General features: G+C 42.4%; 1 protein-coding gene across 2 annotated transcripts; it reads left to right on the plus strand.

Annotated features, from left to right (window-relative positions):
- Positions 1-2577: 2577 nt before the first annotated feature.
- ehmt1a (euchromatic histone-lysine N-methyltransferase 1a) lies at positions 2578-26744 on the plus strand. 2 transcript variants are annotated; one of them, XM_034133050.1, is made up of 23 exons: positions 2578-2670; positions 3017-3400; positions 4045-4165; positions 4482-4564; positions 4755-4953; positions 5656-5789; positions 6470-6613; positions 8311-8618; positions 11007-11090; positions 11172-11260; positions 11364-11470; positions 15023-15145; positions 15603-15704; positions 15795-15899; positions 16557-16711; positions 17077-17244; positions 17776-17920; positions 18768-18845; positions 19018-19133; positions 21069-21155; positions 21244-21322; positions 24371-24546; positions 26470-26744. In XM_034133050.1, the coding sequence occupies exons 2-23, from the start codon at positions 3074-3076 to the stop codon at positions 26573-26575; spliced, it is 3036 nt and encodes a 1011-aa protein (XP_033988941.1). In that variant the 5' UTR covers positions 2578-2670; positions 3017-3073; the 3' UTR covers positions 26576-26744. The 2 variants fall into 2 exon arrangements, with proteins under 2 accessions (XP_033988941.1, XP_033988942.1); XM_034133051.1 differs by having other exon boundaries at positions 4072-4165.
- The last annotated feature ends 90 nt before the right edge of the window (positions 26745-26834 follow it).

A 26834-nucleotide genomic window follows, 5' to 3' on the forward strand; every position in this document is an offset into this window, starting at 1 on the left:
TGTGCTGCATTCAATTGCACTCGGACATTAGAGATTTTCTCTCATAAATGTCCGATGAGCCACAACTTTTCTTTCAAAACAAAGCTGCCAACTGGGGTGGCAACTAGGGTGGCAAGGCATTTTTCTGAGGTGGCAGCTGCCACCCCGTGCCACCCCGTAGAACCGCCACTGGCCGCACTGTGAATGAAGTAAATATATAAGTTGTCATCAGGGTTGGGTTGTAACAGAATACATGTAACGGCGTTACGTAATCAGCAGTGACGTGCGGTGAGGTTCATGGCTGGTGAGGCACTGACTCTTTCAGAGTCAGATTTACAAATATTATATTTTGACCTTAATCGAAATATTCGGTTATTTTCAAAAGCTTTTTTAGTCTGATGCTTCGATTCATTTTAAACAGACCGTTCAACAAAAGGATACCCAAAATCTAAATATTGGATTGTTCTTTCTTAGTAAGATGATCCCATTTTCATTACAAATGTGGTCTTACCTTGACTTGAAGATGAAGTCCATGCTATCCTTCTGGACAACAATCTCTATTACTTTTTTGTAAAAGTCCTCCTTATCTTCCTCTAGTTTCAAAACTAAAGTCTAGTTTGTTGTTTGCGTCTACCGTCTCTGCGTAGAATAACAGTAGCAACAAGAACCTGTGGGCTCACGTGCGCCCCCTTCAGTGCGGCAGAGGTTATGGCTGCCTCCCCTGGTGCTTTTTTCATTGCCGTTGTATGATGAGACCAGCGAGCCTAAATATCATATACGTGAAATAAGTTATTTAGAGACTATGGATGGCGAGGATCAATGTAATAAAGGGATCTACAAACATTACATTGGTGACATACAGTGAGATGGTAACAGGCACGCGCTTAGGGCCCACTTTCCAGACAGTTTCTGTGGGGTGACGCATTCTGTAAGCAAATGAGCCTGGCTTGAGCACGCTCACAAAATAAGTGCCCGCGCTACATTAGTGCCCGCGCTCCAGCAAGTTACTGTGGGTTTACGAGAGGCAGAGCTCGTCCCTGCCTCACTCCTCATCGCTCCCATGTAGTTGTAGCGGAGCTCGGCCAATTTGCTGATTTTGACTATAAAAAGCGATTGGAATCATACAGAAATCACACTTACAACACAGATCAGTGGAGACATTTTATTATTATTACTATTTAGTTTTTCTTTAGTTGTTTTTCTGTTACATTGGAGTATGACAGGTGAGGCTCCGCCTCCCCTGACTGCACGTCGCTGGTAATCAGAATACAAAAATCAAGTAACTGTATTCAGCTCGCGTTACATTTGAAAAACCAGTAATCTGATTACAGTTACTTTCGTAAACCTGAAGTGAATACATTTTGGATTACTTATTGGAATTATTGGTGGAAAGGTTTCCTCACAACATTTAATATTCATTACTAAAGGTACAGCCGAATCATCACAGCGCACAAAACCTATTACCGCCGCAGATGGACCAAAAAAGGGAGCGTTTGAAAAAAATGTGCGGGTCCGCTCAGTGAAACAATAACAACGAAACATGGAGGAACAAAAGTCTGCGTTTAAATCGTGTGTGTGTGTGTGTGTAGAGGTGTGTGTGGTTAAAACACATCAGCCTGCGGTCGCTCTTTAGCCTTTCTAATGATTCTGAAGGTAAGCACAGTGAAGGCGGTGCGTGAAAGGCACTGCGCGCTCCTCTTCTCAGAGACTGAGTTAACCCTCCCGCTGCCTCCTGGTGCTGCAGAGGTTTCATGAAGTGAAAGAGGTTTTCCTTCTACAAAACAGCTGTGGGCAGCAGATACTGTGAGTGTCACGGACATGAATTCATAGATCAAGGCAGACTGGTGCACACACTCTGCTGTTTTTGCCAATCCGGTGCTTAAACAAATATAGCTCTACACCCCTGGCCCGAAATGTCCTTAAAATGAAGTCTGAGTTCGACATTTTAATTCATGTCCTGCCAACACTGGCAGGACAGAAGGCGACACGCCCGTTCTAAGCCGTGTCCCTCACTCCTCACATCCCAAGCTGCATCCCCAAAAAGTGTATTATGTTGTTACATCGTTTCAGATGTTATGTTTCAGTTGTGCTCTTGATAAACCATTAAAACAGTAAAAACACATTCAGTTTCCTTTTGCTTTTTGTGTCTCCTGTACACCAAAACATACCCATCTGTGATGGAAAAAGAAAGTAATCCAAAAGTAATCTAAAAGTAATCTGAATACGTTACTTTTTTAAGACACGTAACTGTAACTGTATTCGGATTACTTTCAGAGCCATGTATTCAGTAATCAGTAACTGATTACATTTACAAAGTAACCCTCCCAACCCTGGTCGTCATGAACACATCTGTCCATCAGACAGAGTGTTGCTGTGCCTCCTGTCATCATTAATGGACGTCTCTTTAAAATGACTGCTCAGAGGAGAGGAGTTCTCATTTCTCTAACCGCCTGCGGAGGAGTCCCCTCCTCGACTCCTCCGCTCGCATCTCCTGTGGGCGGGACTAAGACACGAGGAGACACGAGGAGTCGAGGAGGGGAGTCGAGGAGGGGAATCGAGGAGGGGAGTCGAGGAGGGGAATTAGAGAAATGAGAAAGGGCCATGCTCGAGCGGGTGAGGCGGAAGTGGAAACTTGTCTTCCGGTCCCATCCTCCTCACCGTCGCTCGATACAGCTAGACCGACTGCAGCTGGTAGGATGAAACTCTGCGTTTCAACTTTTTCCCTTTCACCCTAATGTCGTTTACACTTTCTGGGATGTTTGTAGTCTGTTCACGCGCATTGTGTGTCATATGAATCCGCGTGCACAATGCTCTCGGGCTCAGCTCTGCCTTTCTTCCATCTGAAGCGGAATTGTTCTGCAAACATGGGATAACTTTCGTCCTGGTGCACTATTCATTACCTTGCATGTAACGTTAGAAGGTTGCTACGATACTTCTACTGTATGCACTGTTTAATCATGTCAGAGCTCTTCTTAATGAATTGTTTTACTTTAAGATTATGTTTTTGAGTCGATTATAACTTGGTTAACCTCCACAGGTGCTACTAAGGCCCGTTAGACCGACAAGCCTCAACAGTTAGCCCCTCAGGACAGCAATGGACCACAGAGGAGCCGGTGAGGGGCCAGGCAGAAGACCCTCCAGTCCCTCCTCTGGGGCACCCATGGGTGCCAAGGGACAAGCAGCACTGAGTGTTCAAAAGCCCAGGGTAAAGATCACTCCCTTCCATGGCTCCCCCATAGCCAGCAGTGAAGGAGCCCTCCGCAGCACCCGGCCCGCAGCCTCTGCTCATGGAAGCCTGTTTCTGGACACACTTGGTCGGCTGACTGCCCCTCCTGTCAGAGGGAGAGCTGCTGCTGGGAGCTCAGAGGAACCCCCCCCCAGTTCAGGCTCTGCACCGGCCCCCACAGGAGTAAAGCTCCAGGCAAGTCCTCTGATGTTCCAGCTGCATATAAGCTGTGAGGGTTGTAAAGCAATAACATTGCATATGTTTCCACACTCTGCCTATTCTTTTAAATCCATCCCCAAGTTTGTGACTTGTGCATTTAACCGCAAAGTTCTCAGTAGCAAAGTGCATTAGCATTTAAGAGATATTGTAAATGATAACATGTTGTTATCACACACATTTGTAATGAGTGTATACCAGTTATGTGTGCGTGTTTCAATTGACTTTGTTCATTAATTACTGCACTACTTTGTGTTCAACATTTTAATTTTATTCCAGAAGTTCTACATCAAAATGTTTGCTTTCTACATTGTCATATTCATCTGAATGCACAGATTGCAGAAAGGCTGAAATTGACAATGAGATTGAAATCATACTTCTGGGTTATATTGTATTTTATTATACATTTACTGAATTATTATGTGAATGTATTCAACTTGAATGTTTAGATGTCAAATACTCTTATTACTAAAATCTTCATTAGTGTACAGAACAAACAATTACTGTAACACTGTGGACTGTTCATACCGGTCTAATATTAAAATGATTAATGTTGTCCATATGTTGTACCAATGCCTCACGTATGACATATTGTCTTCTCCTTTCTCTTTTATTGCATTTAGAATAAATATGTTTTTGCCCTTTTAAAGACTGCTGGCAAGAAGGCAGTGAAGTCAAGCACCAAGCTTTGTCCCAGCCACAAAGGAAAGGAGAGGAGAGCTGTCTCCAGCAAACCTCCGTCCGGTGAGTTGATCCTTCCCTTTGCAAACTTGATTGAACTCAACCTATATTCAGAAAATATACCTAAAGAGTTGCTAGAAAATTGCAAGACTAACGTTTGGATGACTGTTAGGGGCAGCCCTAGTTAGCTGTACTCAAATGTTGTTATTTGTGATCATCTTACTGTGTTTAATAACAACTTTTTCAGCATTAGTCATGTGTTTAACTGGAAAAGTGGGCATTGATGTAATATGTTGTCTCCAGGGTGACAGGACCTTTCAGACTGATGTTCCTACTGATGACTTCTGACTACATAACCTAACCTTTGTTCTTATCCTAGCTGTGAAGAGGAGGAAAAGGAAGATGGGAATGTACAACCTAGTCCCCAAGAAGAAGGCCAAGGCCATTAAACAGCAGGAGAAGGTAGGTCCATGTATCTATTTATTTATTTGTCATTCAGTCATTTATTCCTATCTTTTAGCCCACTGGGGTTATGTTGTTGTATGTTCCCAGGAGTGTACCCAGTAGCAAGTAAATACCATGCAAGCAATATGCTGTTTGTCATGTTGAAATAAATACCAATACCTACAAATGTCATTCCTTTCTTCATCAGAAGGAGGAGCCAGGACCCAGTGTGCAGCAGAACAGAGCTGCAGCTGAGGAGAAGCCAGTGATGCTCACAGAGACTCTGCAGCCCCTCAGGAGTGAACTGTTGATGGAGGGGGACCCTGGAGAAGGAGAATACACAGAGCTGGCTCTGGAGTGTCTGGATCTGAAAGCTCAGGAAGAGCTGCTCTCTCCTCCCCTGTCAGGTGACAACACATTTATCATGTCCCCTTTTTCTTTTATAGACATGTTTTTACATGTCATTTAGTGACAATCTAACAAAGAATGGCACCTGTGGGAATGGGAAGACATGTCCGGCATGTGGTGTTGCAAAGGATGAGCTCCTCCAGGATATGCATTTGACACACCCAATTTACATATCCAAAACTTAACCTACAAAGGCACGATTATAAATGTCTATTTCTCAGTTCCTTATTCCCCCAACTGTTCCCCAGTGTCTCCACTTTGTGTGCTATGTCACCACTGTGATTACACACGTGCTACAAACTTCACATGCCTGTACATTAACACACACAAACAAATGGCATACATAAAAAAAAAAATGGCTTCTGGTCATACAGGTCAATTCCTTGGTTTGATGTGTGTGTGTGTGTGTGTGTGTGTGTGTGTGTGTGTGTGTGTGTGTGTGTGTGTGTGTGTGTGTGTGTGTGTGTGTGTGTGTGTGTGTGTGTGTGTGTGTGTGTGTGTGTGTGTGTGTGTGTGTGTGTGTGTGTGTGTGTGTGTGTGTGTGTGTGTGTGTGTGTGTGTGTGTGTGTGTGTGTGTGTGTGTGTGTGTGTGTGTGTGTGTGTGTGTGTGTGTGTGTGTGTGTGTGTGTGTGTGTGTGTGTGTGTGTGTGTGTGTGTGTGTGTGTGTGTGTGTGTGTGTGTGTGTGTGTGTGTGTGTGTAGATGCTAAGGTGACAGAATCAGACCTGTTGGAGGAGCTGCCGCTGTGCTGCTGTCGGATGGAGACTCCTTACAGCGGAGGCAGCCTGTCCACCATTGAGCAGACCTGCATGGCCATGGAGAGCATGGATGGAATGGTAAAAATCATCTGAATTAAAACACTTTAGCATTGACCTATTATTACAAATCAGTTTTAAAACATCAGATAAAATCCCACCCAGTAAACAGTTCTTAACCAGAGAAAGGTGTGATATTTGACTGCTGTTTTAGCTGGTTCACCTTCCCCTAAAATAATGGATTAAAACTACAAGGCCACCCCCAAGGCTGTTTTTCACAAATGAACAACGAACCAATTTGGATCCAACATTTAATGGGTTTTTCCTTGGCCAATGCTACACCCATTCAACAAGTTTGATGAAAATCCACCCAGTAGTTTTTCTGCAATCCTGCTGTCAACGTGTTGTCTTCACTTCTTTGTGAACAAAATCACTTTTTATTACAGTTTAGACATTGACCTAAACATTTTCACACTACATCACTGAAGGCCACCCTGAACTAAAAGCAGCCGATGATAGATCTAAATGTTATTTAGTGTGCAAAATGAATCCTTTTATGGGTGGTTTCTATGGAACAGATTTAGTGTCCCATGAATCCAGACTTCAAACAGTGAAAACCTGTAGGATATGATCCAACCAAAAATGATATAACAGCTGTTGCTTGCTAAGGTTGTTATGGGTCTAAAAGCACCAACACATTGTAAACCTGTTTTTAAATGTGGTACAGTATAAGATATTTTTGGTACCTCTGCTCTCAACAGCTGAGCCGTTGCCAGAGGCGAGTGATGAAGCAGGAAATGATGCGCCCCTCTAACACGGTCCATCTGCTGGTTCTGTGTGAGGAGCACCGGGCCGGCATGGTGAAGCACCACTGCTGCCCCGGCTGTGGGCTCTTCTGCCGGGCGGTGAGGGAACACGCTCACTCATCTTTCAACACGTATTTGCCTCTATTTAAAGATGTTTTATTTCTATTCCTTGGAACTTTTTTTCCATTTCCAACTCACGTCATATTCCTTATCTCCTTTTTATTTAAAGTGCACCTATCATGCTATTTTTAGGCAATAGCATAGGTCTCAGATATATACAAATATATAAAAAACATGTCTATGAAGTGTTTTGCAAAAAATTCCAAACAGGTCACCCATTCTAGCCATGCCTCATATCCTTATATTTCACTTCCTGTTTCAAAAGTGCTGATTGGGGGTATAAAGCTTTAAAAAAATTGATAAAAAAAAAGGAGGGGGCTGAGCTCATGCAGGAGAATCTACCGGCAGCTACTGTCTAAACTAAATACTGCGGTGATGAAACGCCATATCATGGATTATCAAGGATTATTTCTGAAATAGTATGGAGCTCAAAGGCTTTCTCTCTTGCCGGTTATACTGTATAACCGGCAAGAGAGAAAGCCTTTGAGCTCCATACGCAGTCTTCAAAGTAACCAAGCAACCTAAATTAATTTGTTAATTTGTCTGGCAGCAGCAAGTTCGGCAGCATAGAGAGGCGAAGTCCCTCCCTTTCCGGGGGAGCTCCATGGGACCTTATTTCGGAAAAAGTATGTATTGAAGTCAATGGGGAGAGAAAGATTATCTTTCGATTCCGTTTGAATTGTGCCACGAATTACACATATGATGTTTGTCAATTTAAAAGATAAGTTTGCAAGTCAAAGAAATGTAAATGTGTCGTAAAACTGTGAAGTAACACTTTTTTTTGTGTGAAACCGCTCAATGAACTACATCTCCCGTCTCGCACCACACACCAAGACGGCCGTCACGTTGGCACATTTCACTTCTTTCTTTCAGAATGAGGCGAAAAGTATTAAACGAGTTGAAAATCACTACAAGTCTGGGCATGTTGAGAGCTGTACAGACACACAAGGGGAGTGAGTCGGTTCCGTAAGAGCCAGCATGCGGGACCGGGATTCTGGGATTTGTAGTCTTTCTAGTTGCGTATTTTTCATAGTCTTATATTTCAACAGTTTTACGACAAACTGTGACTTTTTTGACATGGAAATTATTTTTTAAGATTGACAAACATCACATGTGTAATTCGTGGCACAATTCAAACGGGATCGAAAGATACGTTTTTTCTCCCCATTGACTTCAATACATAATCTTTCCGAAATAAGGTCCCATGGGTCGGAAGTAGATGGGCGGGACTTCGCCTCTCTATACAAAATTGAATAGCCTGCATTTATGTACAGCAAACCAAAGGACAAGAGCGGCTCTCAAAGAGAAAGGACAAGAGAGAACAAGGAGATGTAACGACTAAACTTACGAAATTAGACTGTTTTTTTTGTCATACATCGTCCTCGAAATCTCGATTAATTCTGTAAAGTGATTGTGTGATTAGTTCGCTGTGCCATTGTCAGGCTGTGGTGGTATGAGGCCAGGGCAGGCTGTTGTTGATAGCCTACATGTGGCGCTTGTGTGTGTCCGTGCGTGTGTGAGCACATCAGCGTGCGCTTATGTTTGGGGCGATGAATTATAGTATTCAAATGTATATAACATTTGAATACTATAAACTGTATATCATAATGTATATTATATTCTTTGATGTGGTGCTTCGTAACCTTGATGCAGCGTTTTCCTGCTCCGTCCTCCAGGGCACCTTCATGGAGTGCAGGCCGTACGGCAGCATCTCCCACCGTTTCCACCGTGACTGTGCCTCCATCCTGAAGGACCTCAGGTTCTGCCCCCACTGCGGAGAGGATGCCAGCGGTGCCAAGGAGGTCACCGTGCTGAAGGCTGATCCGGTTCCCTCTGTACCCAGATCCAAACCCGGGCCGTCACTCCCAGCTGTTCCAAATATGGCCGCCCTGCCATCAGTACCAACCACGCCTGCTGTTCCACGCATACTCAGAGCTAAGAAGAGCAGCGAGCCACAGAGGAGCCGAGACCAGAGCCCGGGCAGGTAACGGCACTCTTAGAAAATCCAATTCCTTCGCCAAGATCAATAAACTCGCAAATATTAAGGCTCATCTTAGTTAGTGCGAATGCTATTTAGTGCGAATACTGTGCCACAGCATTCCACTATAGTACTTCAATTCTTTATTCTTTCCGCTTAAAATTATTTCAGCCAATACTTTGGCTCTCCATAACTTCAGCTTATTTTCAGCTACAGAAACCATTCAAATATTAAACTATTCAGCCTGTTCAGGAATCGATGGGAAACCTTCAACTTTTTAAAAATATTTTATACTTTTTGAAATATTCAGCTTTTTAAACTCTTTTTTTAACATTGAAGTCAATGGGAGATGCCTTCAAATCCTCTTTTCCCACACTTTGCGCCAAATGCTTCTCCTTCCACATAATTTCAGCTAGACACTTCATTCCAACTTTCAAATGACCACAACACCTTCAGCTATAAAACTTGTTATTCGGATTCTTCATATCTTTTACCCTTCTTGAGATATTTAACTTAGTTTGGAGCTTGGTAGAGAGGCCTTTTTCAGATTTTAACATTAGTGTGGATGGAGCAGCTCGTTAAGTCTTAGAGTGCTTTGATCTCAAAACAGAGTGGAGGACAGCTTGAAATTCGCCCAAAAAAACGTTTTAAACCTGCCCTAATTCCCAAACCCTACACTCCTGGGACATAATTTTATGCTTGAATTGTAGGAAAACCTCTCTTAGGTTGAAGAATAAAACAACAAAATGCCTCTTGAGGGCATGAAGTGACAAAAACCTTCAACATGTCTCCATTAAGGCCAATTGTAAATGCAGCGTCATCTTTCATCACAGCACCAGCTGCACACCTTTAGTTAATCTGCCAAGAATGCCACATTATTGACCCGAAAGTACACGAAAAGCACACTTCAGACGCTCGTCAGGATCCTGAGACGCTTCGCACGTTGACATTTCACCGATATCTGTTACGGTTCTTCAACAAAACGTTCAAATGTAAGAGGTTTATCTCTCATTCAGATCAATGGAAAGAATGTCCTCTCACTGATTACTGCACATCACCATGGACACCTTTGATCTCTGGGCTCACACAGGTGTTATGATTATTTGTTATGGTTAGGTGCTCAGCACAGAAACAAACACTGTCAAACAGACTGGACTTTAACAGACTGTCTCAGCCTATTCTTTTCTGTCTGATGGAGACTTCATACTGACTTCAACATGTTCCACATAATTGCTACATTATTGGTGACATTTGGTTTTAGTAGAAAAGTTTGCAGTCAAAATATTCTGCTGCTTTCCCAAGCCTTTTTACTTTCTTTTCTCTTCTTAATACACATTCATTCACTAATAATAATAATAATTCATTTATTTTATATCGGCGCCTTTCAAGGCTCTCAAGGTCGCTGTACAAACACACAAAAAACAAGATACACAATAGATAACACCAGCATAAGAAACATAAACAAGACAATGCAGTATATAAATCAATCAAATAACCAAATCAATAAAAACAGAGGATGTGTGATGGATAATGATCAGGGTGGATATGCGAGTGTGAAGAGATGTGTTTTGAGGCGTGATTTGAAAATGGGGGGAGAGTCAGTATTGCGGATGTCAGATGGGAGGGAGTTCCAGAGGCGGGGTGCAGAGCGGCTGAAGGCTCTGGACCCCATGGTGGTTAAAGGGAAGGGGGGTGCAGTGAGGTGGAGGGAAGCAGAAGACCTGAGAGTGTGGATGGGTGTGTTGATGTGCAGGAGGTCGGAGAGGTACAGAGGAGTGAGGTTATGGATGGCCTTAAAGGCGAGGAGCAGAATCTTAAAAACTATACGGGATTTGACGGGGAGCCAGTGAAGCTGCTGAAGAACAGGAGTGATGTGGTTAATGGAGGGGGTTCTGGTGATGATGCACTACTACTTACATCTGATATCTAACTCCTTCAGCCTACTTTCAGCTACAGAAACCATTCAACTATTACATTATTCAGCTATTTCAGGACATTGAGGCTATACATATTGTTGTTTATACCTTTTGTAAACCTTTTCTTTTAAATATTAAGCTTCTTCACTATTATTCCTACTCTTCCAGTTTAACATTTCACTTTCAAGTTTTCAACAAAGTCATTGCAATGCATTTGAGCTGTAACAATTTGATTCAAATCATTTATCTTTTCTGCATTTCTCTGCTAAGTTCAGCAACACACTGACTTGGTCTCTGTAGTTAAAAGCAGCTACCATTCAGCTAATAACATATTCAGCTTTTTCTACATTTTCAGCTAAATTCAGCAACAAATGTTCACAGTTTACAGCATTCGCACGCATTTTCTCCAGGAAATGCATTTTCTGCAGGAAATGCATTTTCTAGTTGATTACAGCTGTCCTGCTGGCTGTCTCTCCAGGTCAAAGGGCGAGGCTGTGTATGCCACAGACAGAATACCCAAAGAGTCACTGGAGAGCATCCTGACGGCGCTGGATGATGACAAGTAAGGTTAACCATGTGATTTTTTTGCAGCAGTTTGCCCCTTGATGAAAGTCCTTGGTTGATACATTTTCATATTTTTTAGCCTGAAACCAAAGAAGGTGAAGTACCCCACCAGACAGCTGTACATCTCTGCTAAACAAGGAGAGCTCCAGAAGGTCATCCAGCTGCTAGGTAACTGTTACTTGACATAAAGCAGCATCTCATAAAATAGCTCAATATATGTTTTTTATAATTTCTATTATTACACTGACAAACCAACCATTTTAAATTGTAGTTGATGGGAAGGACCCCAACTTTTTGATGGAGGGCCCAAACAGAGTGACCCCTCTTCATGCAGCAGCTGCTGAGGGGCACCAGGAGATCTGCCACATGCTGGTCCAGGTGAGGAGGGTCTTCACCACAGGCTGCCCCTCAGGGCCTGTGTTCACAAAGATGCATCAAAGCAGAACACCAGACTTCTCTAGATCTATCTTTCAGGTTTTGGGAATTTAGGCCAGGCGTTTATATTGACAACATTAAATTACATAGACATTTTGATATTATTATCAAAAATACTACATTTGTTATGTGCAGTAAAGACATGGGTAACAAAGTATTAATTTAGTGAGAATGCTGATACAGCATTCCAACTACTTGTTCTCCTCCCACATTCCACATCGCAGAAACTCTGTTCAAACATCAAAACGTTCAGCTCGGTCGAGAATCGATGGCTATTACTTTTCTCATTCATAACTTTCATAACTCCAGAGATACATCCCATAATTCATCACATTTTTAACATGAAAGTCAATGGAGAAACTCTTCAGACTTGAACAATCTTCATGCAACTTCAACTGCTAACTGTTCATTCATACTTTCACTCAGAAACCTCATTCCAACTTTAAAATGTTACACATCTTTCTAACATTATTCATGTTAAACAACTTTTAAATCAGATTCAAACTTTTTGAAATATTAAACATTGTTCAGACCTTGGTAAAGAGGCCTTCTTCAGATTTTAACATTAGTGTGTATTGCGCAGCTCGTTAAGGTGTGTGATCTCACAGCTAGAGTGGAGGACAGCTTGAGATTCGCCTTCATATTATTTTTTAAACCTGCCATATTTCACAAACCATACACTCCTGAGACATAATTTTTCATGAGAAACGTAGGAAAACATCTCGTAGCTTGAAACATTTTAATAAATTAAGCAAAACAATTAAACATGTGTAATGTAAACATTAAAGCCAATTGTACATTCAAATTCTCTCCTCTCTCTGATTACTGCACATCACCATGGAAACCTTTAATCTCTGGACACACACACAGCTGTTTCATAACTTCATTAGCTCAAATATAAACACCTGTGTCATGGAACACGATGATGTCATAACTCCAACTGACATGCTCAGAGCAGCAGACTTCAGATAATGGTTAACACAGCTCTACATCAAATCTGATGTTACGTAATGTGGCATTACTATGGCAACGCATCCCCCGTCATAAAACAGCACCAGACTTCAGATAATGGTTAATGGTCCGGCCCTCAACAGCTCTATGTCAATTATGGGGTGTCATCATATGCCGTTTCCCTCGCCATGAAACACGATGTCGCTGTAACTCCAATGGACACGGTCCGATCGTCCCCAAACTTCGCTTGTATATCACCGGTCCATGCCTCCCTCAACAGCTCTACGCCAAATCTGAGATCTCACCATAGGCTGTTGCCATGGAAACGCATCCCTCGCCATAAAACACGATGTTGTCGTGATACCTATGCAAATGGTCTAAAACAGCACCAGACTTCAGATAATGGTTAATGGTCCGGCCCTCAACAGCTCTATCAATTATGGGGTGTCATCATATGCCATTTCCATGGAAACGCATCCCTCGCCATGAAACACGATGTTGCTGTAACTCCAATGGACACGGTCCGATCGTCCCCAAACGTTGCTTGTATATCACCGGTCCATGCCTCAACAGCTCTACGTCAATTATAGGGTTTCATCATATGCCGTTTTCATGGAAACGCATCCCTCGCCATAAAACACAATGTTGTCGTAACTCCTATGAAAATGGTAAAAACAGCACCAGACTTCAGATGATGGTTAATGGTCCAGCCCTCAACATGTTTATGTGCCATTAGTGAGTTTTCCTCAAAAGCTGTTGCCATAGCAACGCATCCCTCGCCGTAAAACACGATATTGCTATAACTCCTATGAAAATTGTCAAAAAGTGCTCAAACTTCACACGTGTGCTAACAGTCCAGCCGTGAAGACATCTACGTGACAATTTTGAGATTTCTTCAAATGCCGTTGTCATGGCAACACAATGCTTTCCATGAAACACGGTTTTCTCATAACTTCAGTGAAAATGCTCCAAACGACCCAAAACTTCACAGGTTTGGTAACGATGCAGCCATCAACACATCTAAGCGTATTATGGGGTGTCATCAAGTACCGTTGCCATGGCGACAGATCATTCACCATCAAGTTAGTTCAAAAGTTTGCAGTTCAAATATTCTGCTGCTTTTCCAAGCCTTTTTACTTTCTTTTCTTCTCTTATCACACATTCAAGCCCCCAGTGTTCATGTATCATTTCAATCTAAATTCTTCACTTTCATCTTACACATTATATTTCAGCATAGCAGTTTAGCGTCAGCTTTTCATCATAAAGCATTCCCACTAGCAATTTCTTCAGGAATTGCATTCTCTAGTTATAATTATGTTGCTGCAATGCTAGAAGGGAGACATATCTTTTATGAAGAAACTAATGTCTCACATAGTTCCGGGCAATTTTGGCCCCTTCTCAGTGGCTTTCTTTACATTTTGATTCATCTGGAATCAATTTACCAATTTACTTAAAACATATTAAAGTAATTTATATTTTAGCATGAATAACCTTTAAGGCTTGGTCAGTGATTGTCAGAATGATGCAGAAAATACAGGTACACGTTTTACCTTTGGAGATAGTCTCCCTTAAAGGAGAGGTGTCATGGCCATTTCCACTGATCATAATTCCATTGTTGAGGTATTCTAAAATAGATTTATACTGTGCATTTTTCCAAACTCACATTGGTTTCTCATACAGCATCTCTGTAAACTACGTGTATTCACTGAATTTCAATATCTGCCTTTAACGGCTCATTGGAGCTCCAAAAGCTCCAGCCCCCACCCTCCCTGTGAGCACAGTGTGCTCTGATTGGTCGGGACGTTGTGAATCGCGCTGAGCTCCGTGGAGGTGTTGTTTCCTTGTTTAGCGATACACAGCGAAACACAGCCAAACTCATCCTGAGCACACACAAACTCACAGCCAAAGTAAAAACAATAAGTGTGGCTTGATATTGAGTAAGAAAAAGGTTGATAAACGCTGTGAGAATGGGTCTGCAGAGAGAATTTCGCCGCGATCCCAACTGTCTGTTATCAGCCTGCAGCCAGGGAGGAGAAATCAGCTGAGCTGCCTGCTCCCTGCACACATATGTGTGTGTGAGGAAGTCCGTGGATTGGTCTATTTGGACCAATCAGCGGGGGCTTAACGTAACGGCTCCGCGGACGTAACGTAACGGCTCCACGGATTGGTCCATTTCGTTCCGGGTACGGGTTGACATCATGCCGTACCCGGAAGAATCAAATGGACAATGACGTATCTCCAAGGAGGCGTTTTGGGGAGGTATTTTCTGTGTTAGAGTTTTACTCGCTACAGGGTGTACTTTGAGGGTTTTGACTCTGCACACCGTTTACATGCATAAAAACCTTCATAACACACAAGGGGACGGGTAATAACCGGAAAAGCACGACACCTCTCCTTTAAATTCAAATTACAGCCTGATGGTGATTTTTTTCAAAGGTCGGTCATTATATCCAAATACATCTTTCAGGAGTAAAATTAACTAAATACGTTTTCGAATCAGATAGTAAAAATTCCATAAGTGTTTGTGTCTGTGTGCACACAAAGGCGGGAGCCAACCTGGACATGTGTGACGAGGAGCAGAGGACCCCATTGATGGCCGCCTGTGAGAACAACCATCTGGACACGGTGAAGTACCTGCTGAGAGCCGGAGCCGCTGTCAGCCACAAGGTAGCAGCATCTCTCAGGGCTACAGCTGATGTGTGCTCATGTCAAACTCTGCTTCTTCATTAGTCATTCAATCCAATCCATAACTGTCAACTGCTGCCATTGCTCAGGCCCTTTGTACGACCAAACACGTCAACCTTGTTGACACAAGTGCACAAATGGACCTATGATTGATTACAGCCACTTTAAATATCACTTAGTGGACTGACTATAGTCAGCTGATGGTCTTAAAACCAGTACATTTTATGAACCTATACGGCTCAGCAGAGAGACGATTCGTCACTGACACATCTGAACTGTTGGACACATTTCCCTTCATCATGTCTGTTTTAATGTCTAGTTTTAAACATTTTTGCGTTTAACTTTATGTGCAGTAGCCAATGAAATGCACTATATTCTGGACTACACAGTAGTGGCAGCAGCTCAGTGTTGTTCAATGTGAATCATGTTGTAATCTCAGGATATCATGGGTTTCACCTGTCTGCATCTGGCAGCTAAACTGGGACATCATGACATAATCCATCATCTGCTCTCCAAGGCATCCAAATACATCAACTGTCAGGTAACACATGCACTGCCTCATTGGCTAACGGCAGCTAGCAGCTAATTTTGTAAAGTGTAAAGCACAAGTCTTACAGCCTGTTGTGTGCAGGATGATGGGGGCTGGACTCCCATCACCTGGGCCATCGAGCACAAGCACAGGGAGCTGGTCCACCTGCTGCTGGCCAGAGGGGCCGACGTGAACATCAGGGACAAGGTCAGTACCCACCCTCAACGATCACGCTTACTCCATACAGCTGCAGCTCTTACAGATCCACTCTCTGAACTAACTGAAATGTAGGTACGCTAGAAATAAAAATACGCAAGCTTTGGTCTCTTTATGTAATATCTGATGATGTTTCTTTCTTTTTCTGCAAATGATCACATCTTATGAATGTGTAACCCCCATGAATAGGTGGCATTCAAGTTGAAACATGCTATTTTGAATACGTTTGTGCAGTTAAAAGATAATTATGATTCTGAAATAGAGCACTCTCTCTTTAACAAGATGTTTAATGGTTTTCTGGTGTCTCTGTGAGGCTGTAGGCTACAGCGGTACGTTGAGCTAAATGCTAATGTCAGCATGCTAACAAAAGCACAATGACAATGCTAATAGGCAGGTGGAATGTTTACATTGTTAACCATAAGAGCGGCTGAGGCATTTTGACCCAATGATGATCTGAGATCACATTTATTCTGAAAACGATGTCACCCTTATGGTGGCGCCAGAGGAAAGTCAGGAAAACCACATTAACAATTAGACCAAAGAATGTTCTACAAACAGTGCGGCACATTTAGTCGTCACATTAATAATGATGAATGAATGAGGCTTCAGGTGATTGTAAAGCCCTGTCCAACACATGTGTGTGCTCAGGAGGAGAACGTGTGTGTGCACTGGGCCGCTCTCTCGGGCTGTGACGACCTGGCCCAGGCTCTGCTGGAGGCCCGCTGCGACCTCAGCGCCGTCAACGTTCACGGGGACTCCGCGCTCCATGTGGCTGCCAGAGAGAACCACCTGGAGTGTGTCATGTGAGTTTGTGTGGATATGAGTGCAAAGTTTGTTTGTGTTACACACCTTTATCAAATTCAGGACAACAGATTTTTACAGTATTTCTCATTTTCGATGGATCAATTCTTGAACGAGTATATTTTTGAGTGTTAGGTTCAAATCTCTCAACAATTATTTTAGTTTGAATCCTAATTCATTCTACGTGTTTTGGCACATGGTCATGCTGTGAAGTGTTAGCTACTGGCAAATGTTGTCCAGCTTTATCTGCAGATATCGATTTTAGCTTCAAAGCCCTCTCATTAGTTGATTGCGGTTGATAAGTTATATTACATCTTACATAACATTTTCAGACCTAGTCACTACCTTTAACATCCTCCGTCTACAGGTTGTTCCTGTCTCGTGGAGCGGACGTCACTCAGAGGAACAGGGAGGGGGGGACGGCTCTGGACTGCTGTATGTACGGCTCCAAGGTGTGGACGGCCCTTACCACCAACAAGAAGCTGACGGACGCCCGCAGGGGCAGGGACTGCCGCGGAGAGAGGGTGCTCAGCAGGTACTCAGCAGCACCGTGTGTGTGTAGGGTTATCTAGTGATTTTGTCAATATTTCATTTCTAATACTACATAGAACTGTTTATAATACATATTGCTGATGTCAGCTCCCATCTCCAGGCTATGGAACACTTTCTAAACATATTGGAAAAGTTAAAAACAAGGCTGTTTCTATTGTTCTATACTGTAATATGATGTTATATAATGTTGAATTATAAAATAAATATTCCAGACAGGTAATGTCTTAGTGTTTGATGAGTTATCTCAGGAAATTTAATTATTGCTGTTGAGAATTAAAACATTCATTTAAAATGTGTTTTTAAAAAAAACAAAAAAATCTCCCACCATCCAACTAACAACAACAACATCAAGCCTTTGGGCTCTGAAACTACGGAGCGGGGCCGAGGACAAATACACATGCGTTAATCGCACGTTAAAATAATTTGTGGCGTTAATTTGTTTTTTAAAAAAAAACACGCGTTATTAATGCGTTAACTTGACAGCCCTAAAAAAAACACTTTTTCCTTCTCTCAGGGACATTTCACGAGGGTATGAGGCAGTTCCTATTGCCTGTGTTAATAGTGTGGACAGCGAGCCGAGCCCGGAAAACTTTAAGTACATCCCTGACAGCTGTGTGACCTCCGCCCTGAACATAGACCGAGACATCACTCATCTACAGGTGAGCTCTAACTCTGTGTGTATTTAAGAATAAATCAGTAATATTCTATCTTTTTTTTATTGTCAAAACATCACAAGAGCAGATCCAAGTCAATACTAAATGTATCTCCTAACAGGTATTTTGTGTGTGTTTCAAAGCCTGATACATCTCCTTCCTCACTCAATGACATCAAAGGGCAACCCTGTTGCACTAGGTCACATTTTCCTCCATTACCAGTTACCATTAACACACACACTAGTTCCACAGATACTGTCCTGCTGCAGTAATACTCATTGGTGCATCACATGTAGATTCATCTGAATGTAGCCCCCAACAAGTAGTGTTTTCAGTGCCCAGCAGATTTAGCATTTTTTAAACAATGTATTTAAGAATAGTTTTTGAACATGTATTTGTCTTCAGTATCAACCACTGTGCTGAGAGCTACACACAGGCAGAGAGCTTTGAGAGACTCATCAAGACATGGCTTTGGTCTTATCATGGGATTTGTTGACAGTGAGAAAAATATGTAATAAAAGCAGTCTTGGTCACATTGACGTCAGACTGTTGCTGTGTGAGTGTTACCAGGTCTCCCGTGCGAGATCGCGAGAAGCCTTTTTTTAAATCCAGAGAGTTGATGGAATTAATGAAATTCACAAGCAGAAGAAACTGCTGTTCACCAAACATCCAATATCGGATTTAACTGTGCTGTCCAAGTGAAGTGAGAACAACACTGGCCGGCCTGCTGGTTCTATTTGTTATTTTCTTTTCACATGTCCAGGAAATGACTTCAAAAACAGTCTAGCAATGTAGAGAAAGAAAACAGCTAAATGTCATAATACCTGATAACTCACTGATGTCTGTCCTTCAGCACTGCAGCTGCACAGAAGACTGCTCCTCCAGCAGCTGCATGTGTGGGCAGCTCAGTCTGCGCTGCTGGTATGATGGAGTAAGTACACACACACACACACACACACACACACACACACACACACACACACACACACACACACACACACACACACACAGCTTTAATTGAAGTTTGATTTTATTTTAAAAGCACAGTGACACGTGTGTGTTCCTGGTAGCAGTGTGTAACATGTCTCCTGGTGTATTTGTAGGAGGGTCGACTACCCCTGGACTTCTGTCAGAGGGAGCCCCCCGTGCTGTTTGAGTGTAACCACGCCTGCTCCTGCTGGAGGAGCTGCAGGAACAGAGTGGTGCAGAACGGCCTGAGGTGACCTTCCTCTTCCTCACAGCTCAACATGGGCACACTACTCAAAGATTATTTGGTTGCATGATCATTATGTTAATGGTTAAAACAGGGGTGGGGAACCTCTATACGGACCGCGAGACCATTTGGTACGGCCCTCGAGGTAATTTATAAACACAAGCAAAAATTTAAGAAATCTAGACCGCAAAATAATTAAACAAGCGAGTGCCTGTTTTTCCTGGTCAAGGTCAGGATCCTTGAACACAACACAAGCCTAACGTGTTATCACGTGGTATATGTCTCATCTGACAGGGGTGCAGTTCTGACGGAGAGCACCAGAACGCCACTCCAACACTTCGGATAAGGAGCCGCAGTTTCTGCGTGGCTGTGTCTTTAGTTGAAAGCCCAGTGGCGATCTGTTCATCTGTCATACTGATCATACAGTCAATAACGTTGTTGTTATTAGCATCTGGTTAGCTAGCTATGCTAACGAATTGTTCTACAACCAGTGAGGTAAAGGCACATCTTTATATGATCATTATAGTTATAAAAAAATAAGAGAATAAAGTAAACAGGTATAAAATACTATATGACAGTAAAAAAAGTTGTTATTAATAAACAAGAATACAGTTTGAAAGGGGAGTGATTTGTAAAATATCCATAAAGAAAAAGAAAATCTGGTTACAGTTCTGTTTCATATGGGTGTTGAGAGATGTATCCATAGATCTCCTAATGTTGCTCTCAAAGTGCACCAGATTGATGATTTTAACTTCAACATTTAAAAATAAATCTTCCCGGGGGAGCATGCCCCCCGGACCCCCCTAGAGGAGGTTAGGTCCCCCCCCCACTTAAATCATGTTCACATGGATAGGAAACTAAATACATTTGCACACATCTTGTGTCCGTATCTTTCTGTTTTGGTGGTCATGCCACACCGTGCACGTGCATGCATACGCGAGTCATGGTAAGATATCTGCATTAAGAGGTTGCTTTTTCTTTGCACAGCATGAAAGAAAGGCCAAATGAATGGGCTGTGATTTTAGTATTTTTAAGCAGAGGTCAATCATTTGTACGGCCCTCGGAGGATGTTGAAAAAATTGAAATGGCCCTTGAGAGGAAAAAGGTTCCCCACCCCTGGGTTAAAACCATCAATTGTGTCTTACATCTCCATGAATTTGTGATGCTTTTAATGCAGCTCCATTTCAAATACAAGTCTTTGTTCACCACATCACAAATCAGATTAATTTCTCTTGGTTTCCACATTGCCTAATGCAGCCACCTTTATGATAAATCTAGTCTTTGAGACCACTCGGAGCATGTTTACATGTCAGCATTTACACCCGCATTTACGCAGCAGAGGCTACTATACAAGTGGCCACCTGCTCATAAGGAGCCCTATATATTCACACACAGACGCACTTGCACTCTGATTGTAGGACGACTGTTCTACCTCCTGAACCAGGCCGGTGTTAGAGAAATCAGCAGAGAGATGTCTGCTTTCTCCTCTATTTAATACAACTCAATTGCTCTTGGCTTGTGGGGTTTAAAGCCACACAAAATACATTTTAACATGTCCACAGCCATGTCTTCTTCAGAAATCATGACCCTGTCACAAATGATAATCTTTGATAAGACCTTTTTAAAGAATGTACATGCTTGATAATTACCATTATGCTGCATTAATGCTTTCTCTTTACATATACAGTACATATCCAAGAAATAATAATCATAATTCCAAACATGTTTAATGATATGCTCCTTGTGTGGCTGGCAGGTGGTTACCAAGCCAGAGGAAATGTCATTTCCTCTGGCAGGAAAAGGCTTGGTTCTAAAGTTTTGTTTTTCTCTCTTGAAGCTGTGCTTCCTTAAACAAATATAATGTCATTTTGTTTGTGCTAATGTTCCTCTGAAGTGTGCTGCTGTCAGCTGGTGGATGATCACTGTGTCGTTTTGTTTCAGAGTGCGGCTGCAGCTCTTCAGGACTCAGAGGATGGGCTGGGGAGTCAGGGCCATGCAGGATATCCCACAGGGAACCTTCGTCTGCGAGTGAGGACAGGCCTACACCAAATTCAGTGTTTTACAGCATACAGCAATACTGAACCGCAGCTCTAATCCCCCCCCCATCTTTTCACAGGTATGTCGGAGAGATCATCACAGATGCAGAGGCCGATAAAAGAGAGAATGACTCTTTCCTCTTCACCCTCGACAATAAGGTGATTAACTCGGTTTAATGAATGTTAAACAGCTGCAGTTGGCTGGTATGAGACATGATTGCATGAAAGTGTTAACTTGTCATTGTGTGAGGTAAGAGAAGAAAATGCAGTTTCAATAAGAGGGAGGACTCGGAGAACACGTGTGAAGCTGCTGTTACTTTCATGTAATCAGATATTTATGTTTACAGTGTACTTTAGTCACACAGAGAATGGTAACATTGAGTATTTAGGTTAGGATTGAGGCGGGATTCAGTTGAACTCTAATGGATTTGAATCTTAATCTTTTATTTGATCAAGAGTAACACGAGTAAAAGTGCCCCGCCCACGTTTTACAAGGCACTGCTTAGAATATTACATTACATTTCATTTAAATGACGCTTTTATCCAAAGCGACTTACAATAAGTGCATTCGACCAAGAAGATGCAAACTTGAAGAAAGCAGAATCATATAAGTACATCAGGTTTCATAGAGCCGAAAAAAGTGATACTCAACTAGCTTTAGATAAGTCAGTCCTTTGTTAGTATATAAGAATACCTTCAGAAGCAAGAACAAACACAAACCTGAACATGGTTCTCTATACATGCCTGCTACATTATATATTTAGGGATATAAGAACTATAATAAGGAATGTTCGCATTTGAGATTCAGAGTCTATTTTACAAGCGAGTCCCGGCAAAGACGGCAGCAAACCCGAGAACAAGAGACTTAAAACAATACGGCAAAATATAATACTGCAGATCTGTACTGAACTGTCTCTCTGCCTCAGCACTCCTCAGGCTGTCTCACACCAGCTGAGCGCATGATGACAGGTAGCTGTTAGCACCAGGGGGGACTAGTCTCTTTGATTCCTTAAAGGTGGGGTAGGTAAGTTTGAGAAACCGGCTCGAGATACACTTGTTGTTATATTCCATGGAATGCTCTTAACATCCCGATAGCAATGAATATCTGAAGTGCTTTGACAAATAATCCATACAAAAATGTCATCTGAGGAAGCTGTAGTACTGTAAAAAGCACGACCAATCATTTTAGCCGGCCCGGCTAAAATAACTGGATGGCCTACCTGCCTGTCAGCCTTCCATCTGTGCACAAACTTATCTCGTGCCCTCATTGGTCATGTGCGCGTTCGTGTGTGTTGGAGGAGGGGCTCTGTAAGGAAGTGGCAGATTTTCTCCGGCTGTGTATTTTCAAATTCTAGCGATCTCGAGCCGGTTTCTCCAAAATGACCTACCCCACCTTTAATAGCCAGTTGTTCTTTTGAAGTATAATTATATATGTTGGGTACTTTTACTTTTGGTACTTTAAGTATATCTTGATGCTAATACTTTTGTACTTTTACTTGAGTAACCTTTTGAATGCAGGATTTAACAGAGTATTCCTACACTCTGGTACTACTACTTCTACTTAAAGGAAACCTATCATGCTATATTTAAATGATATATTGTAGGGCCATACCTATAATAATAATAAGGTATATTTATACGTTTCTGTTTTCAAAATACCAAACAGATCATGCATTTTAGCCATGCCTCATTTCGCTCTATGTGCTGTTTGCTGTCTACGGGTCTGATTCTGCTGACCACGCCCCCCTGCAGGAGAGGGGAGACGTGCTCTGATCAGCTGCTGGGCTGTCAGAAGAGGGGGAGAAAAAGAGATCTCCGTCCTCCGTGTTTTATTATAGCCTATATAGAGTCGTTATTCATTTGTTTTAAAGCTCAATAAATAACAAAGAAGACCTTTGACCGGCACTTTTCTAATTTTGTCCGGAAGATTTAAACTTTAACGGATATCTTGACCGGCGAAAGAAACTGAAACTCTGCCGCACGGTCCCCTCGTTCCTTGGAAGAGGCGGAGAGGTGGGTGTTTGTCATCTGCTGGTGGACTAACCGGAGAGAATTACAGTGCTTGCCTCGACGGGGAGGGATTGCATTGAATTAAAGCAGCGGGAGCAAACGCTTGCCTCGGGGAGGGAGAAAGAAAGCCACAGCGGAGAATAAACAGAAGGGTAACCATGGTAACCATGTCTTCTTCGCTGCTTTTGTGGCAGACTACAGCGCCACTTACAGGCCTGGCATATGTACTACAGCGTCCCCAGCGCTTTCGAGCGGCAATGGCCGGCCGTGGCCCAACCCCACATTCCCCTGATAGGTGGAGAGTTGGCCCAATAGCCGTAGCGCCACTTCTGTGACGTCAGTGAAGTGTTCAAATCTGTATCAGTCTGTATCAGATCCGTTGCAGCCCCTTTTTTAGAGATTTGGGTATGGAGGAAAATAGAGAGGGTTGTGTTTTCTGACACTTGGGGAGTTCCCTGGAACACCGGGGACACATATTCATGTATAAAAGACGTACAAAAGTGCATTTTGCATGATAGGTCCCCTTTAAGTACAAGATCTGAGTACTTCTCCCACCTCTGACTAACAACCAATATTGGGTACACCAGTAACAAAATTAGCTCAGTTAAATCTAATTAAAATAATAACATCAACTTCCCGTGCCCACGTGCACCACACTAACTACGCTAATGAGTCCGCCTGCTGAAGTGTCTGTGGAAGCACCGTGGAAAACCATTGTTACTGCTCTCAGGAAGAGTCCATGGTTTCCTGGAGTAGTTATTAAAATGGAAAACTCTTTTAATTCGAAATTCTTAAGAAGAGCTTAACTTTGCAGACCGAGAAAGACAGACCAATCATTAATAAGTGTCACTTAATAAAGCTATACAAAACTAATGTGAGGGGCAAATAATTTTCTGAAAAAAAAGACTTGTCTTAATGACCAGATTATTTTAGGAATTTGTGTTGTCAGTATTTAAGAGAATAAAATGTTTATTACTCAATCGTATTAATAGTAAAAGCAGAGATCATTTTGCAGTAGCCTTTCCATTGGTGATGAATGTGTGTGTTTTTTTGTCCCATTCGCACATATTTTTCACTTTTGTTTGTGTGTTCTTAAAAGAAAAGAAGTAAGTAATAAAAAGGACAGCATATAGTGAAGAACATATTCTCTGCACGTGTTTCCCATTGTTTGCTCTGTCTGCTCACGGTGCTGTGCAGGTGGGAGACATTCACTGTATTGATGCGAGACTCTTTGGAAACATCGGGCGCTTCATCAACCACCTGTGTGAGCCCACCCTGCTGGCGGTCCGCGTGTTCACCATGCACCAGGACCTGCGCTTCCCCAGGATCGCCTTCTTCTCCAGCTGCTCCATCAAGGCTGGAGACCAGATAGGGTGAGTGGTGGAGCAGCCTTCATTTTCCTCTCCAGCAACCATAGGTGTATTTTATACTGGGGACGCTGGGGACACGTCCCCAGCACTTTTGGAAACTGCCAATTTTGTCCCCATAACTCTGCATTAGGATCATTTGTTAAAATCTTCTGAAAAAAGTTGGAGAAAGGTTTATTTGCACAGTGAACATTTACATTTGGAAAACTGTTCTCACTTTCTGGGTGTGTTTCTGGTACAGGGATGCAAACTTGTCACCTTTCGGCGAAATTCGCCGTTTTGAATCCAAAATAGGTCGTTTGTGTGATTCATGTAGATCTGCAATAAAAATATTTTTGGGTTATGGGGGGGGTCTGGGACCCGGAATAATCTGCGGCCGCGAGCTGTTATGTGCCATCATGACACGCATGGTGTTCTTTTTTTATATATTATAATGAAGCACGAGCTGTGTGCTCGAGTCTTCCTGCCTGTCGGCTCTGCTCATGGATGTATAATAAGGCTCTGCTGCTCCGCGATGAGGGTCTAGCTTAAGCAGCTACATTACCTACGGGTGCGTTCGTTAATATTAACTGTGCGGTCCGGAGTCACTGTGGCACAGACTGGACCGCTGGTGAACAGCTGTTAGAACGGGCCGTTCAGGTGTTCAGAGCAGAGCTCCCTGTCGGAGCGGCAGAGCATGATGTGCACTGAAAAGTGTTCCTGTCGCAATATTATCGTTGAGCTAGCTAACTAGCATACATTGTCACTATCTGCTAACGTTAGCTTTAGCCTTCGTTTTCAAATAGTTTTTTTCATAGGCTATAAACGGAGGTGGTATAAGTATATTTCTTGTACTAGAGTAAAAGTAGAAGTACTCAGATCTTGTACTAGAGTAAAAGTAGAAGTACTCGGGTCTTGTTCGTAAAAGTAGAAGCACTCAGGTCTTGTACTTGAGTAAAAGTAGAAGTCCTGCATTCAAAATGTTCCTCAAGTAAATGTAGAAAAGTATTATCATCAAAATATAGTTCAAGTAGCGACAGTAAAAGTAGTCATTGTGCAGATTGGTCCATTTCAGAATAATATATATGATATGTTTTATAATGATTGATCATGAAAGTGTTCTCAAAGCTGGTAAAGGTGCAGCTAGTTTGAATGACTTTGTATACTGCAGGGTAGCTTGTGGATTTACTCCAGATGGAACTAAAGTCTGATTTAACACTTGATTATATTTCACATCATTCATCCACATCTGTAAAGTAACTAAAGGTATTAAATACATGTAGTGGAGTAAAGGTACACCAGTTACCTCTGAACTGTAGTGGATTAGAAGAACAAAGTAGCAACACATTGAAATACTTAAATAAAGTACAAGTATCTCAACATTGTACCCAAGTACAGTACTTGAGTTTATGAACTTAGTTACTTTACACCACTGGCTATACAGATAGAAAGACTAAGCCTTGAACAGAAGCATGAAAATACATTTTCAAAATGCTCAACAGTCCTGCCAAAATTATAAACTGACTGCTACACAATTAAAATAAATGCTTTTATACATTTCTATTAGATGTGACTCTTTGGCGTTTCTGTTATTATTAACTGCTTTAGTTGTTCTGACTGCTAACATCCTCTGTTATTCCTCATTTTAAAGCCGATATTCCGTGGGGTCGGGGGGCTCGGATCCTTGTCACCTTTTTCATACCTGATGAGTTTGCATCCCTGTGGTAACCAGAGTGGTGCAGTTTGGACCAATATGATTAATATGAGGGAAAACCTCAAGAAGCATGCCCTTTAATGCATAGCTAACAAATAGCGAGCCTACATTACTGTATATTTTTGCCGGGGCCGCTGGTGTTTTTTTTCAATCTGAAAACAGTGTCCCCACCACTTTTTCTAACAAAGTGCTAGCTATAGAGTTCCTTTGATGGATTGCTGTCTCTTCCTCACCAGGTTTGACTATGGCGATCACTACTGGAGGGTGAAGAGCAAGTACTTCAGCTGCCAGTGTGGCTCTCTCAAGTGTCGCCACTCCGCCAGCAGCAGAGAATCTCACTGATGACCACTGACCCCCCCCTCAGCCTGGACTCATTCTGTTGGACCTCTTTAATGTCAGAAACACTGTCTTCTGAACCTGATACCACATAGGACTGATGTTTTATTACTGTTCACCTAGATTCCCTGTTCAAAAGCAACACATGAGGAATAAAGCTTGTGGAAATGTGTCATCTCAGAGCACATGTTCCTACTTATTTACAGACCTAATGACACTTTTCTATAAGAACACTGCAGCTCAGCCAGAAATACTGTCTGTGAGA

This window comes from Trematomus bernacchii, unplaced genomic scaffold (assembly GCF_902827165.1).
Source record: "Trematomus bernacchii unplaced genomic scaffold, fTreBer1.1, whole genome shotgun sequence".
Taxonomy (NCBI): Eukaryota; Metazoa; Chordata; class Actinopteri; order Perciformes; family Nototheniidae; genus Trematomus; species Trematomus bernacchii.